The sequence below is a fragment of the Gobio gobio genome (genome assembly GCF_949357685.1).
Source record: "Gobio gobio genome assembly, chromosome: 6".
Classification (NCBI taxonomy): domain Eukaryota; kingdom Metazoa; phylum Chordata; class Actinopteri; order Cypriniformes; family Gobionidae; genus Gobio; species Gobio gobio.
Window position 1 is genome coordinate 60,176,779 of NC_137102.1, and position 17,544 is coordinate 60,194,322.

Below are 17,544 nucleotides of genomic sequence, written 5' to 3' on the forward strand. Positions count from 1 at the left end.
TCGTCACTTCATTCCTGACTTGTAAGACATTAAGAGATCGACAGGTGAGTGCATAATTCTAACGATCTAATTTAGATATTTTTCCTTTAACACTGATTAACGCACATACATAAGATCGTATCGTTTAAATATAAAGAAATCTCCAGCGTTGTTTCAACCAGTGACGTTTAGACCTCATAATATATTTGCACGCATACTATTGCACTATTTACATCCGCGAAAGACATAACCAACTGTGTTTATGTGACGACTCACTAAAGATTGACATTTGACATAATTTTGTGTGTATTTGACTGAGGAAAAACTACTTAATTTGGAATGCGCGAGCTCTTTAGGCTTGTGTGTTTGTTGTTGGCATGAGCGCAAAGAAAAATCTCTCTCAGAGAGCTCCCATCCCATATGTGTTACGAAATGCTATAAAATCGCTTGCATGTTCAAATTGGCGAGGTTTAAGAAGACGTGGGCAGTGATTTCCGTCAGCTGTCCCGCAACGGAAGCGAAAGTGTTGAATCTGAGCGCGCAGACTGCTATAGTGCAGGTGCGATGTCTTTTGAAGCTAGAAGCAATGGAGATGCGCAGTAATGCTGAAATTACTTACAAAAAAGTTTCCAATTGACTGATTGATGTGATAATCTTTGTTGATTAATTTAATAATAAACATTTGCGGTAATTTCCCGCTTCATAAACCCAAAACTTGCGAGAGTGAGTAAAATTATGCACAATACCCGCATCAAAATTCAGACCGTGTGTGGTATCGATTTAATATCGGTACTTCGGTATTAGATTGTGGTACCGAACCGAAGACTAAATTGTGGTATCGAGCCATCCCTAGTTCACACCCAGCGGTAATTCAAGGAAAAAATTGTCCGAATGCGGCACGTGCAACATGGATTCGGTCTTCCGACCTTTTGATTTTGATTAATGTGTGAAATATGAGCCAATATGTGAAATATGAGAAGACGTAGAAAGAGAGAGAAGTGCAGCAGTCATCTATTCTACATCACTCATAAATCACAATAACTCATCAAATAAGGCTTTGGCGTAGGGCTGTAACGATTTGACCAAAAATAAAAACCTTGATTAATTGAACATTTGACCTCGATTACGATTAATGAACAATTATTTTGCTTTTTTTTTTTTTTTTTGCCCTCATAAGGTTTTTGAGTAAGTTCCTGATAAGGTTTGTACTGTAATATTTTCTACTATTAAAAGGTGGAATTTTTTTTTCCTAATGAAAGTGCATTTCTTTGTGATTTTAAAACACTTGAAGGAAACGGTTCACTTTCAGCTGTTATTGTCTATGGAGCAGATTTCTGTTTGTTGTACATCAGATACAGATACATTAACACTGTAGGCCTATATTACATTTATCTGAATGCATCAATGAGAGAGTGATTGTGTGTGTGAATTACTCTTACCGTCTCTATTCATTATGAAGCTGTGGTTTGTACTGCGAAGGTATTCAAATATATGCCTATAACGGTTGAGTTTCTAAGCTACTTTAGTGACTTTACTTTAGTCACAGGACAGCGTTTACACTGCGTTTCTACTGCTCCTCTGTGTGCGATCATGTGACGCAGGTGAAATATCTGCCTTCAGGGCGCGCGCGTGTTGTCAGAGACACGGCTCGGCTCTCTGTGTCACAGAAAGAAGCTGAACACTGAACGGATACGTATTGTTGTTTTTGAATAGTGCACAATCGCTTTAAATGTTGAAACTGGCAAGCCTTAAACGCATACTTGACAAAATTTATGAGCACGAAATTGAAAGCGGCTTTGGTGCTTGCACGCGCCGTGTGTGTGTGTCGGTGGCAGCGCATATAGGCTATAAGAACAGCAATTAACTGACCTGTATAAACTGTGTAAAACATGCAGCTACTATAGTGAGTCTGGGCATCTATAAACACAGATAACCGCTCCTGCATCTCTGTGTGTGTCTGCAGACTGCACTTGATGTGACTGACGGGGCGGAGTCACGTGAAAACCGAAATAACCCACATGGGAAAAATATGTCGGTTAGAGGTTCTGAATGTCGGTTTCGGTTATTTTTCGATTAATCGTACAGCCCTACTTTGGCGGTACAAAAATTTGTATTGGCGGCTGCCAAAAAATGTTCAATGCAGGAAAAACCCTGACCTGATGTCTTCATCGGTCACCATGAAGGCCTTGCAGAGAGGCTGTGTGGTGTTGAGCCAGACTCCCGGGTTCTTCTCCACCGCGGCGGACAGCTGACCCGTGATGGGAGCCGAGCTGGTGTGCAGAGCGCTCGCTAGAGCCGAGAGAAGCGTCTTATCTGAGTAACCTGGACCCACACCTGCAGAGGCAAACATTACAGCGGTTACAACCCCAATACTGCAGTCATGCCAACAGAAGTCACAGCATTTATATTAGGGATGCACCAGTTGACCGGCCAAAAACCGGAACCGGAACCGAAAATCGGCAGAAAAATACAAAGAAAACCGGCCGGTTGCCGATTGCGCGCTAGAAGCAAAAACCGGCCGGTTTTCTTTGTATTTTTCTGCCGATTTATCCGGAAGTGCGCCCGCGTGCACATACGCCTATATTGCAATAATTTGCGAACATGTCACTTGTGTGTTACAAACGGAAACTGGAGAACTGAGGAAAGAGACGAGATACGCTGAAGGGAATGAAGAGCCGCTTTCCGAAGCGAGCTGAAGTTGCGCGAGCTGAAGTTGCGCGAGCTGAAGTTGAGCGAGCTGAAGTTGAGCGAGCTGAAGTTGAGCGAGCTGAAGTTGGGCGAGCTGAAGTTGGGCGAGCTGAAGTTGAGCGAGCTGAAGTTGAGCGAGCTGAAGTTAAGCGAGCTGAAGTTAAGCGAGCTGAAGTTGAGCGAGCTGAAGTTGAGCGAGCTGAAGTTGAGCGAGCTGAAGTTGCGCGAGCTGAAGTTGGGCGAGCTGAAGTTGAGCGAGCTGAAGTTGAGCGAGCTGAAGTTGAGCGAGCTGAAGTTGAGCGAGCTGAAGTTGAGCGAGCTGAAGTTGCGCGAGCTGAAGTTGCGCGAGCTGAAGTTGCGCGAGCTGAAGTTAAGCGAGCTGAAGTTGAGCGAGCTGAAGTTGAGCGAGCTGAAGTTGAGCGAGCTGAAGTTGAGCGAGCTGAAGTTGAGCGAGCTGAAGTTGCGCGAGCTGAAGTTGCGCGAGCTGAAGTTGAGCGAGCTGAAGTTGCGCGAGCTGAAGTTGCGCGAGCTGAAGTTGAGCGAGCTGAAGTTGAGCGAGCTGAAGTTGCGCGAGCTGAAGTTGAGCGAGCTGAAGTTGCGCGAGCTGAAGTTGAGCGAGCTGAAGTTGCGCGAGCTGAAGTTGAGCGAGCTGAAGTTGAGCGAGCTGAAGTTGAGCGAGCTGAAGTTGAGCGAGCTGAAGTTGCGCGAGCTGAAGTTAAGCGAGCTGAAGTTGGGCGAGCTGAAGTTGGGCGAGCTGAAGTTGAGCGAGCTGAAGTTGAGCGAGCTGAAGTTGCGCGAGCTGAAGTTAAGCGAGCTGAAGTTGAGCGAGCTGAAGTTGAGCGAGCTGAAGTTGAGCGAGCTGAAGTTGCGCGAGCTGAAGTTGGGCGAGCTGAAGTTGAGCGAGCTGAAGTTGAGCGAGCTGAAGTTGAGCGAGCTGAAGTTGAGCGAGCTGAAGTTGAGCGAGCTGAAGTTGAGCGAGCTGAAGTTGAGCGAGCTGAAGTTGCGCGAGCTGAAGTTGCGCGAGCTGAAGTTGAGCGAGCTGAAGTTGCGCGAGCTGAAGTTAAGCGAGCTGAAGTTAAGCGAGCTGAAGTTGGGCGAGCTGAAGTTGCGCGAGCTGAAGTTGAGCGAGCTGAAGTTGAGCGAGCTGAAGTTGAGCGAGCTGAAGTTGAGCGAGCTGAAGTTGCGCGAGCTGAAGTTGCGCGAGCTGAAGTTGCGCAAGCTGAAGTTGCGCGAGCTGAAGTTGAGCGAGCTGAAGTTGAGCGAGCTGAAGTTGCGCGATCTTTGTTAATGTTAGATTCAACATTTACTAATGCATTATTAAAATCTTGTTAACATTAGTTAATGCAGTGAACTAACATGAACAAACCATGAACAGCTGGATTTATATGAACTAACGTTAACAAAGATGAACAAATACAGTAACAAATTAACTGCTCATGGTTAGTTCATGTTAGTTAATGCATTAACTAATGACCATTATTCTAAAGTGTTACCTTAAAATCACATTGACTTAATTTGATTTAAAAAGCACCTGCTGTAGCATCTTAGTTTTTTTCATTGCACTAAACGTTATTTGATTTAACATTTTGGAAAAATTATATACTTTGGTTTTATTTAATTTCACTGGTAAAGACTTTTTTTCTTCACACTGAATTTAAAAACAAATGTTGATTTAAGTTACATCTTTGTTTGGATTGCAGAATATGCAGTTGTTGCCTTTAATTTCACCTTTCAGCCTTTTAATTTCCAATTCAATTTCCTGTTAATTTCAGATTGCGGACTTGTTTTCATTAGCCAAAAGCCAATTTAGCCTGTTAAATACCAAATAAACATCTTGTTCATGTATACTTTCATTCTTTTATTGTTTAAAAAAAATAAAAATAAAAAAATCGAATCGGCCATGTAAAATCATGATCGGTGCATCACTAATTTATAAGCCCATGGTGAGTTTCAGGATCTGAAGATGAGAGCTGCTTTTCCCAGTTTACCTTGCAAACCTTTAGGAAGATCCATGGTCTTCACCAGCTCCTCCGCGATATCGTAAGCATTGAGTCCACTCAGCTTCTTTTCCCAGAACAGCTGTGAAAGCAACAGGTCAAAGATCATCATACAGCAGAGAAATAAAGACACTAACTGACCAGGGCCGGGTTTCTAGGGCTGTAGCGATACACTAATCTCACGATACGATACGATACTCGATATTCAGCTCACGATACGATATATATCACGATATTCAGCCAACGATACGATTCGATATAATTCGATACACTTGCATCATTTTCTGAAAGATTTAAAGGGGACAGAGTGATTTGTGTGACATCTTGTGAGTGTTTCATTTACTTAGATTGAATGAACTGAACTGAAAACTAAAATCATCAATTAAACAATATATGTCTCTGACTGGACAGAGAGTCCACAGCTTGCAAATGCTGGACAAAATGAATCAAAGGTGTGTTGAGAAAATTAGTTCAATTTATTGAAACAGTGCAAACTGTAGCTTACAAGCCTTTGAAAAGTAAATAAAGTGCAGTATTGCAATTAACAATGGAGTTTAAAAAATTGCAGCAAGTGGCCTGTTCTGAACAGTTTCTTTGACAGCTTTTTTAGCTTGACACTGACAGCTGGTAATATTTCCAGAGTATTTCACGTCTGTGTCACAGCTTGCAAATCAACCGCGATGCTTTGTCTAAGTCAGGGGTCGGGAACCTTTTTTGACCAAAGAGCCATTTTTTCATTTTTGGTTAATGCATTTTTCCAAAAGAGCCACAGAAAAAAATAATATTAAATTATTATTAAAAAACATGCTTTTTTCCCCAATAAAATTTCAACAATAGTAATTATTAGGTCCATAACTAAAAAAAACACATATGCAGAAAACAATAAATAAATTGCAATATGGAATTAATTGTGCAGGGCTTTGTGAGGTTGAGTTATAAATCCTCTTTGTGTGTGTGAACATCTACTGTGTTTACGTGAATACTCAACTTGGCATTTTGATATATTTCTGTAGTCTATTAATCTGACGTGCAGCCGAGGACAAAGCTGTGCTTGTCCGTGTTGCGCTCGGAGCGCGTGCACAACATCCGATCCTGTCAGTAATTCAATTGTCTTTCGTGACTTATCACGCTTTTATCATTCATTTTCGTCAACTGAAATCTGCGTGGATTATCATAAATACACATTTATTTATCACAAGGGTCTCTGCGGCAAAAGCGAAAGTACCCGCGGGTGAAATGTTTCGAAATGTCTCTTTCCACAACAGACCACCAGTTTCAATAAAAGGATATATTAAAGTTTGTATAGCCTACTTTTATATTTTCGCTGCTGTTCTAAAAATGGTTTTCGGTTACCTTAAACAAGCCACAGCTGCTTGAATCCCAGAGCAGAAGCTGTTACCACAGAAACGCAAGTGGTTATTGTTTGCTGTCGCGAGACTCGCGACACTCGCTAACAGCACTGAACGTGCGCGGCCGGTACAACTTGAATATTAGTTATTATCATACGTTTCATTAACTTCGGTTGGCTGTACAACAAGGGAATTGTAATTGGCTGCTTTTTTTCTGCAGAGAGCGGATCTCTGTTGATGTGTCTAATTTTTTTTTATCGATCATTTACAGGGTGAGAGATGAGCCACATTATTTTTGTCAAAGAGCCAGGTGTGGCTCGCGAGCCATAGGTTCCCGACCACTGGTCTAAGTCAAGGGTCAAAAGAAAGTCACAGAGAGCTACTCATGTTATATAATACTTAAAACTCTTAAATAATGCATCATAATTCTCATATTAACAACCATCCAAACTGTTTTACAGCTGAAAGAGTATAGTAGTAGTTCCAGTAGTCGGTACAATACCACTATTTTTTTTTTAAATAAATGTTTTATTATATATGATGACAATCATAAGTAAATAATACATAAACATGTAAAGGCTGTATGCTGTTTAAAAGTAAACATTGTTTATAAATGAAAGATCAAGTGAAAAATAAGCAACCATTAATAATTATATAATTAGTATTATTTATTTCATAATTATTATTATTAGTAGAGACGTATTATTATTACATAGAGACGTAGCTAAATGTACTGTAGGCTACAATCTGTAGTCAATCTCTTCACGTTAAACCAAACTTTTATTTTGACGGGTTGCCGTGATTACCAGTGTGTGTGTCGGTGTGTGTTCATGATGATATGACAGTGGGTGCGAGTCTTATTCAGCTCCCTAGTTCAGTTCAGGGATCAGCCCATTGACTCATGTCCTGATCAGTGCCCTAACTACTGAACCAGGAGCTGAATGAGACGCAGCCAGTTTTCTCAAATGAAACGGTAAATTCTCATGAAGTGACGGTTTATGTGTTCGTGTCGGCAGAGATTACAAGAGCGAGTGCGCGCGCGGCGCTCGTCATCCACACAGACGCAGAACATGCAGGAGTAATATTTAAATAGTATTTTGCAGTTTATTATTTACAGACACTAGTATATATTCGGCTTCAGTCTGGAGCCTGCGCTTAAATGAACACGGAAGCGACTGAACGCAGCTACTATGGTGAGCTATTTTTAGAACAGACCCGCGGGCGACTCGTGTTGTTGACCCCTGAGTCTAAGTCGTCGCTTTCCTTCTTCTTTTTAAACCCAAAGTGCTCCCACACATCTGCTTTTAAGCATGAAGGCGCTGGATTTATATTCGCCTCCATTCTTTTGAATCTCCTCGCTCTGACTCCGTAAAGAACTGACAAAATGTAAAATGTGTGCCTTGAATGCAATGTAAGTCGCTTTGGATAAAAGCGTCTGCCAAATGCATAAATGTAAATGCAAAATGTAAACAAGAAGAGGTAGACGTCGGCGTAAAGTTAGTAGTACGGGTAACTTGCTCTACAGCGATACTTTTTTTTTTTTTCTTATTCATAAAAAACTTTAAAACTCATATAGCAAAAATACAATTGCACATTAAATCATTTTACAAGCATTATTCTCACAAAAATTAAACATTCTTACACCAAAACAATTTGTTTAACATTCACTGTCAACATACAAGCTTACAATTTATAATTGTATTTGCAGTCCATTCTCAGTCTTAACTATATAAGGATTGTTTTTTAGAAATATCTTTTCAAAAATAGGTACCTTTCTTTCTTCCAGACAGTACATTTCTAAAGCTTTAAAGTACATATTCAACCTTTTATTAAAATACAACCATAAATCCATACTTCCTTTTCCCTCTCCAGCCATGTTTCTCCTTACCCAAATAGTATATCTAGCAACAGTTAACAACATATTAACAATACTTTGATTTTCACATTTTTCATCAACACCAAATAGGAAAACACAATTCCATTCTTGTTCATCCTCAACTTCACCATTTTTATCCCCCAAGAAGCCTTTTATTACATTTTTAATTTTTTCCTTAAACGTTTGTAATTCTTTGCATAATACAAACATGTGCAAAATTCCTTCATTTCTTTCATTACACACTTTACACAATGAATCCTCAGCTATTCCTATTTTATGCAATTTTAACCTAGTAAAAATTATATTGTATCTTATCTTAATGTCCAGAATTTCCATTTTAACATCCATATACCATTTGGATAGGTTTTTCCATAATCTCTTTTCATCAAAATCAATAAAAACACTTTTCCAAAACTGATTAGATATTGGTTCTTTAAACACCCTTTTTCTTAAACATATATAAAAATCCTTAACAGATTTGAACAGCGATACTAGCGGCTGGCTGACCAAATCGCTCTTCCTGCAACGCAAATGGGGGTAAACACGGGGATTTGAATGGGACTTATGTATCGATACTCGCGGCTTAAAAAACGATACTTTCTTGGGAGAAAAAATATCGATTTATATCGCAGAATCGATAAAATTGCCCAACCCTACGGGTTTCCCAATAACGATGCATCTTAGCTCTAAAGAGCGTGTTCTACGAGCGAAGTTACGATCACTCGCAGCAATGCCACGTGCGTTTCCCAAAAATGTACTTAACATGAACGCGCGAGAACGCGCTCTAAATGCTACTTAAGAGTTGCTGTCCATTTGCAAAGTGCTGAAATATAACCTAATAATTGTCATCTGATGTGGATTAGCAATCAAAGCACGTCTATATAAAGCAACTACCTACAGGCTGTGGCACTGACAAAATGGCTGAACAAAAAAAACTAGAAAAGATGACGAAATAAATATCCTCATTTAATTCAGATGTGTTTATAATTTTTTTGTTTGTTACCTGCCCTCATAAAAAATACAAATATAATCCAGTGATCTCAAAGTCAGTTTCCACAAAAATATTAAGCAGCAGAACTGTTTTTTTTTTTATCAACATGGATAATAATGAGAATATTAAAATAATAATAAACAAAAGTATACAATAAAGTACAATCAAAACCTTATAGTATTATCACAATGCAGTTGAATAAAGTTAAAGGTGTAATCTGCCGGTTGTCCTGTAGGTGACCTCGTAACTCTGTCTTCCTACGATACACTTAGAGCTTTACGATTACTCCAGAGCACTCGTAGATCTACGATCATTTTCAAGTGCTACTTAAGTTAAGATGCTTTTGGGAAACAGACCGTAATATTAAGATCACTCGTACGTAAGGCTGGGCAATTTTATCGATTCTGCGATATAAATCGATATTTTCTCTCCCAAGAAAGTATCGATTTTTAAGCCGCGAGTATCGATACATAAGTCCCATTCAAATCCCCGTGTTTACCCCCATTTGCGTTGCAGGAAGAGCGATTTGGTCAGCCAGCCGCTAGTATCGCTGTAGAGCAAGTTACCCGTACTACTAACTTTACACAGACGCCGACGTCTACCTCTTCTTGTTTACGGAGTCAGAGCGAGGAGATTCAAATAAATGGCGGCGAATATAAATCCAGCGCCTTCATGCTTAAAAGCAGATGTGTGGGAGCACTTTGGGTTTAAAAAGAAGAAGGAAAGCGACGACTTAGACTCAGGGGTCAACAACACGAGTCGCCCGCGGGTCTGTTCTAAAAATAGCTCACCATAGCAGCTGCGTTCAGTCGCTTCCGTGTTCATTTAAGCGCAGGCTCCAGACTGAAGCCGAATATATACTAGTGTCTGTAAATAATAAACTGCAAAATTACTCCTGCATGTTCTGCGTCTGTGTGGATGACGAGCGCCGCGCGCGCACTCGCTCTTGTAATCTCTGCCGACACGAACACAAACCTCACTTCATGAGAATTTACCGTTTCATTTGAGAAAACTGGCTGCGTCTCATTCTGCTCCTGGTTCAGAAGTCAGGGCACTGATCAGGACATGAGTCAATGGGCTGATCCCTGATCAGTGCCCTGACTGAACTAGGGAGCTGAATAAGACGCGCACCCACTGTCAGATCATCATGAACACAGACATTGGTAATCACGGCAACCCGTCAAAATAAAAGTTCGCTTTAACGTGAAGAGATTGACTACAGATTGTAGCCTACAGTACATTTAGCTACGTCTCTATGTAGTAATAATAATACGTCTCTACTAATAATAATAATTATGAAATAAATAATACTAATTATATAATTATTAATGGTTGCTTATTTTTCACTTGATCTTTCATTTATAAACAATGTTTACTTTTAAACAGCATACAGCCTTTACATGTTTATGTATTATTTACTTATGATTATCATCATATATAATAAAACATTTATTTAAAAAAAAAAATTGGTATTGTACCGACTACTGGAACTACTACTATACTCTTTCAGCTGTAAAACAGTTTGGATAGTTGTTAATATGAGAATTATGATGCATTATTTAAGAGTTTTAAGTATTATATAACATGAGTAGCTCTCTTTGACTTTCTTTTTTAAAAAGTAGCTCTCAAATGAGAAAAGGTTGGAGACCCTTGACTTAGACAAAGCATCGCGGTTGGTTTGCAAGCTGTGACACAAACGTGAAATACTCTGGAAATATTACCAGCTGTCAGTGTCAAGCTAAAAAAGCTGTCAAAGAAACTGTTCAGAACAGGCCACTTGCTGCAATTTTTAAAACTCCATTGTTAATTGCGATACTGCACTTTATTTACTTTTCAAAGGCTTGTAAGCTACAGTTTGCACTGTTTCAATAAATGGAACTAATTTTCTCAACACATCTTTGATTCATTTTGTCCAGCATTTGCAAGCTGTAGACTCTCTGTCCAGTCAGAGACATTTATTGTTTAATTGATGATTTTAGTTTTCAGTTCAGTTAATTCAATCTAAGTAAATGAAACACTCACAAGATGTCACCAAAATCACTCTGTCCCCTTGAAATCTTTCAGAAAATGATGTAAGTGTATCGAATTATATCGAATCGTATCGAATCGTATCGTTGGATGAATATCGTGATATATATCGTATCGTGAGCTGAATATCGTGATATATATCGTATCGTGAGCTGAATATCGTGTATCGTATCGTATCGTGAGATTAGTGTATCGCTACAGCCCTACTCGTACGATCGTTTTTACGATCAACTTAGGCTTACGATGCTTTTGGGAAACGCAGCCCAGGTGTGTGTTTCCTCATTACCAATAGAGTTCAATGGAACTTGTGACCATAGCTGGCTAACGGTGCTAATCGCTAACGTTTGGTCGTGAGACTCGTGACATATTCGTCTCTGTTTCTCACATGGAAGTCTGTAATAATAACTCATAGCCTCAGTGATAAAACCTAAACCTCGAGGATTCGGATTGTGATTTATTCACAGTGGAGAGGAGAGTTGTGTGATCGGGTGACATGATTGCTGTAAATAAAATATCATATGCTTGGTATGATAAGAATAAACGCTGCCGTAATAACGGCCCAATTCAAATGTTTACGTGCTTTTCTTCTTTTTATTTTTTGAGTGGTGATGAAATATATTGCTCTTGTAAATACTCGCCAGCATGATATACAGTATGTATATTTGTATGAAAGTGACCATTATAATTGGGTAATCAAATATAGGCTAATATCATATGCTTTTGTTTTTATTTTCCTTTTTATTTCAGTGAATTAAAAAATAAAATGTTTAATACATGCCTACATTACATTCACTGTATTTGTTTATAGCCTTCAATATCAACATTGTTTTTAGGATATCATTGAGCAGGATGTGAAATAAAATTATTATTAAAATAAATACAGATTTTTTTCATCCAAATAGAAACACTCAGAAAATACAGCCCTATCCTGATATGTCAAGTCAAGTCAAGTCAACTTTATTTATATAGCGCTTTTAACAATGTAGATTGTTTCAAAGCAGCTTTACAGTGTTAAACAGGAAAATAATGCAGCATAATTTTATTCAGCTGTATAGCCATTCTGGAAAAATTTCAAGTATCATACAGTGACAGTGTGGGCTTTAGATCAATAATTTGATCAGTAATTTTGTTTAAATGGTTAATTTAGTTTATTATTTAGATGTATTTCGATGTTTAGTTGAAAAATTTAGTGATTGAGCCGCTCTGGAGCTGGATTGGGGATGAGCCGTGTTTTCCAGAGAAAAAAAAACATGCATAGTGTTACGCAGAAACCCCATTTTAAAGGCATATTAAAGTGTTCACTGTATAATGAATAATTTTTGTGATTATTTAGTTCCCTGTTAAAACAATAGTTACATTACAGTACATAATTACCATAAACATTTTACAAAAATATAATAAAGGCAACATCTATGTTTTTTTTTCTCTGGAAAACACGGCTCATCCCCAATCCAGCTCCAGAGCGGCTCAATCAATAACACACATTTATGCCAGACAATTGTTTATGAACTAATGCTGATGAATAATGACAATGTTTACTTTACCATGTTTATATAGTTATGTTTTAGACGGTTGTATCAATGCATATTTTATCTCCTGAACTTGAATGAGCTCCTGCAACTGCAACAGAGGCGCAGACATTTCAAAATAAGAGTCAATGTGTGTTTCCAGCTTGTTTATCATTAAAAGTCACGCATTATATATTCGTTTTTGCTTACACAATAAACTATATTTCATTTAATTCCCATTTAATTCATAGTCAGGAGGAAAGACCAGTATTTGGCACATATTCAATAAAGTTATAATAGTTCACTAAAAATCTTCGTTACATGAAATTAAATAAATGTTAACTGAAATTAAATAAATAAATAAACTTATTTGAGGCTTTAGCTTAACCTGATATGGCCTACTGACTAAAACAGAAATACAAAGTTATAAAAACTATATAGATGTTTTAAAAACCAAACAAAAAAGTGAATTGAGCTCTTTCGAGTATTTTTAATGTCAAAAACAAAATTATGTGAGTTCAAGTGACAGTCGGTTATGTAATGCTGAAATGCTTAATGTATTACAATTGAACTAAACTCATTAGTTTTAGTCGACTAAAACTAAAAACAATTCAGGTGACTAAAATATGACTAAAACTAAAATGGCATTTTAGTCAAAAGACTAAAACTAAATAAAAATTTGCTGTCAAAATTAACACTGGCTGGAAAATCACACTTTTCCCGGGACACAACATCATGATTGTTCTTGCTCCGGCTTTAACTTCTGGATATTCGGCAGCGTTGCCACAACAGACCGAATGCCTTTCGCTCGCATCTTTTCTCCGCCGCCATTACTGAACTACAACTCAAACTAGCGCACGACATCAACGCCATCGCTCTCAGCCACGCCCTGCTCGCTGATTGGACCGGTTAAAATTTATTCGGAGAAAACCTAAGAATATACAGCAGTCCCAGACGGAGAACTGAAAATGACAATTGAGGGGAATCTGTGCATCTCTAATAAATCACATCTGACTATATATTCACATGATTAGGGATGCACCGATGTATCGGCCGCCGATATTTATCGGCCGATTTTTGATCAATTTACAACCATCGGCTATAATATCGGCTATATCATGAGAAAGGCCAATATAACAAACCGATGGTTTATTAATGAACTGCGTGAAGGCACTGAGCTGTGTAATGTCTGCTGCAGAATTCAAGATTAATATTTTAATGTTTATCAAACAACAAAAGACCAACAAACTAAAAAATAAATCGCTCCCTACTCTTGACTAAACTTTCATAAGGATTCATTTCTGCGATGAATGAAGACACGCGGCTTCATTTAGCCTAACGTTACCTCTTTCTCTCTCTCTCTCTCACTCACACACACACACACACACACACACACTGAAACTTGCGGTGTTTTTCAGCCTCTGCCACCTCAATATGAGACAGGAATGCATCTCCAGTCACTTCATGAGCATGTTACCGTTTTATTCGACAAAATCTATCGGCATATCAGAACACACACACAGGAACTCGAAGCACACGGCAACCCGTCAAAATAAAAGTTCAGTTTAACAAAGTAATTGTGACAGGATTAATGTTGTACAGAAGAGCTACGTCTTAATGTAATAATAATATATTAATTTAATTTATACAGTGAAGAATATGCAGTGTTATTTAACATTAAACCTACTTAAAAAGCACTGTTTATTTCATATTTTCTGTTGTATATATATATATATATATATTTATATATATATTTATGTTAGCCTGGTGAATGTTAAATGGATCCAGTGTATGTTCATTAGAGATTATTTGATAATGCAGCAATAAACTAGCTAGTAGGCTATAAGTTAATGTAATGTTTTTGTTGTTTTTTTACTTTAAAAACAGTATTTTAAATGACAAAATTTCAAATAAGAGGGCAAGTGACAAATATCGGAATCGGCCAATAATTGTTTGTTAAAATCGGCCCCAAAAAATCATAACGGTGCATCCCTACATGATAGTTATTTTAAATTGCAATAATATTTCACAATATTACCGTTTTTACTGTATTTTTTATTTAAAAAAGCAGCCTTGGTGAGCAAAATTATTACAAAATCGTACAGACCGCAAACTTGAACGGTAGTGTGTGTGTGTGTGTGTGTGTGTGAGATGTTTACCTGTTTGGGCTGCTCCACAGCTTTCTGAGGGTCTGTCTTGACCTTGTTGCTGGGGTGATTGGTAACCTTGGTGACGGGCTGTTTAAAGATGGACGCCGTCTGTCGGACGGGCAGTGATGTGTTCAGATCGGGTTTACCCTGAGCACAAAACCCAGAATCAGCACAACAGATCCACACAAACACAGCATTAATGCAGGGCTCGACATTAACACTTGTCTGGGACAAGGGGATTTTTTGAAGGGGCAAGTGAAAAATAATTTTTTGCTGGACCGACAAGTATCCTGAGTAAAACGTCAAAACAAAAAATAACTAGGGAATCACCAAAGAGCAAGAATGATTCTGCATTCATTAGTGTGAGTGGAAATCGATAGTGGATAATATAAAACAAACTGACAAGGTTGTTCTGTTGAGGCTCGCGCCGCCTCTCGAGGAGAAAATCGAGAACAAATGAGCGCCGCTCACACACAGAAACTCAGTTAACATACGGTTAAGATTGTGCAGTTTTTATATTTAATATTAGGGCTGTCAAAAGATTAATTGCGATTAATCGCATACAAAATAAAAGTTGGTGTTTACATAATATATGTGCGTATACTCTGTATAATAATTATATATATATATATTAGTGATGCAACAATACAGTTAGTCCACGGTTCAATACATACCTCGGTTTTTAACCACGGTTTTCGGTTCGGTTCGGTTCTGATGACTTGTCACATACATTTTTTGCTATTCTATTCTTAGGCGACAGGAACCGCAAGACGTTAAGGAGAAAAAAGACTATTTTTTTATTGCAATACTCTTTCTTTATTTTACTTAAAAGAATTGAAAAACCTTACTTAAGCTTAAAACTTTACTTAAAAAAAAACCTTGTACACATTCCTAGTGTGTTGGATAATATAAAACAAATATATATAAAGATTTACACTGGCAGCTCAGCTGTACAGCAGCATTTAAGTATGAAATTAAATGAATAAATGTAAAAATAAAACACTACATAGACTTCACTATAAAATATACACTGATTCTTATTAAAGCTACTGTATTAGTTCTTCAGTCAAGAGCAGTGAGTGATTTTCTCTTTGTCTTTTGTTGTTGAATAAACATTAAAGGGATATTTCACTCAAAACTGAAAATTATGTCATCGAGAAATGAATACAGGTTTGAAACAATATTAGAGTGAGTAAATAATGACATCATTTTAGAGGTGAATTGTCTCTTTAAGGGCAGCTTGTTCACTATAGGCTGTGCTGCTAATATCTAATATACAGACACAATTGCGATTTTACTTTCACTTTAGACATAACCGACTGTATTTATGTTAACCTTGTGTGTATTTGACAGTATTAGCGCAGTAAGACGACTACTTAGTCCAGTAATCATGTGTTTGACAGGCGTTTAGTGCGCGCGCTCTGAGAAGCTCATGTTTAAACCGCGCACAAGCCGGCAAGGCTTTAAAACGCATGCAAATAATGAACTTTGGTGATTGTGAATTACTATAGTGTTCTGTGAGTATAACTCCACCACTAACCTGTGATGTGAATGTATGTCGTGTTGTTCAGTATTGTGATGGAGGCAAATTATAGAATTTATAGAACTGAAAAAAACGCAATTCACAAGCGAGTATTGAACCGTGAATGCCGTACCGAACGCTTCAATATTATATTGAGAATTGTGGCATCCCTAATATATATATATATACAGACACAAGCATGTATATATTTAAGAAATATGTATTACATTTATATATTAAATATTTATATTTATATACAATATACATTTTATAAATACAGTATGCAAATATTTCTTAATATATATACATGAATGTGTGTGTATTTATATATACACAATAATTATACAGAGTACACACACACATATATTATGTAAACACAAACTTTTATTTTGGATGCGATTAATCTTTTGACAGCCCTATTTATAACATATGACACAGTTAAGCAACATCAGACGACCAAGAGTGTTATTTTTTCCTGAATATCATCACGACTGAAAATGACACTGATTTCATACGTCAGTTAGTGCTGGGCGGTATGACCAAAAATGTTTATCACGGTATTTTTCTAAATTATATCGGTTTCACGGTATATGACGGTATTTTTTCCCCTATGCATGACAGGGTGTTAATCACATTTTCTCCTGAGTGAGAGAGGAAATACTGCAGGAGATTGACTAGAATGCCCTGTTTTACTGTCATGACGTGTGAATATTGTAGAAAAAATCCACACTAGAGTTAATAGGTCTACAGGTTTACAAAATGATGCTGTGGAGAGACAACAAACAATAAAACACAGACATGCAACACGCTCAGAATCATACTTACAGACACCTGAATATTAAAAGTTGAGTTGAGGGCACCTTAAGCATTTTAAAAATCTAATCCTATAACAACAAACTGCCAAAACGAGGAGAAACGCGGATATTTGCAATACATTTAAGAGGACTCTCTGAACGAATGACACACATCAGTTTAACACAGAAAGAATAAAGCAGTTACTTTTTGGCCCATTCTTCTTTGAATTGTCAGTTTATTTATTAACTTAACGTACATCATTGTCTTTTGTGTAGCAGAATAATCCATCGTGTCAGCGCGTTCGTGATCAGACATAGGTTATCAGTGTAATCAGTGCATACATTTCATTTTAATAAGACGTGATGAAATATGCGCGCATACACGCTTCTAGTTCATGTCTAGAGCACTAGAGTTTATGAAATATGTCCATAAAAAATTTAAACGCGCTCGCTCCGGTCTATATCAGTGCTATATGACCCATGTGGTGAGCGTTGTTAAACTCATCACAGCGCTCCGTGCAGAAACCGCTCTCTCTCGCGCGCCGCGTGTAGTTTGAATTCTCAACAATAATCAAGGGCTGAATCCGACATCGCTCCCATAACCTCAAATATAGCATTATTTGGAGGACACAGCGCTTTTTAGTGGTGTCTGAAACCCTAGT

General features: G+C 37.8%; 1 protein-coding gene across 2 annotated transcripts in view; it reads right to left on the reverse strand.

Moving 5' to 3' along the window:
• mbd3a (methyl-CpG binding domain protein 3a) overlaps positions 1–17,544 on the reverse strand; it is a 28,574-nt gene that overhangs the window by 7,623 nt on the left and 3,407 nt on the right. For both annotated transcript variants that reach the window (XM_079819906.1, XM_079819905.1), the window contains exons 3-5: positions 14,576–14,713; positions 4,656–4,746; positions 2,136–2,313 (exon numbers count right to left, since the gene is read on the reverse strand). In XM_079819906.1, the coding sequence (XP_079676032.1) occupies positions 2,136–2,313; positions 4,656–4,746; positions 14,576–14,713 (407 nt within the window). The remainder of the gene's footprint in view (positions 1–2,135; positions 2,314–4,655; positions 4,747–14,575; positions 14,714–17,544) is intronic.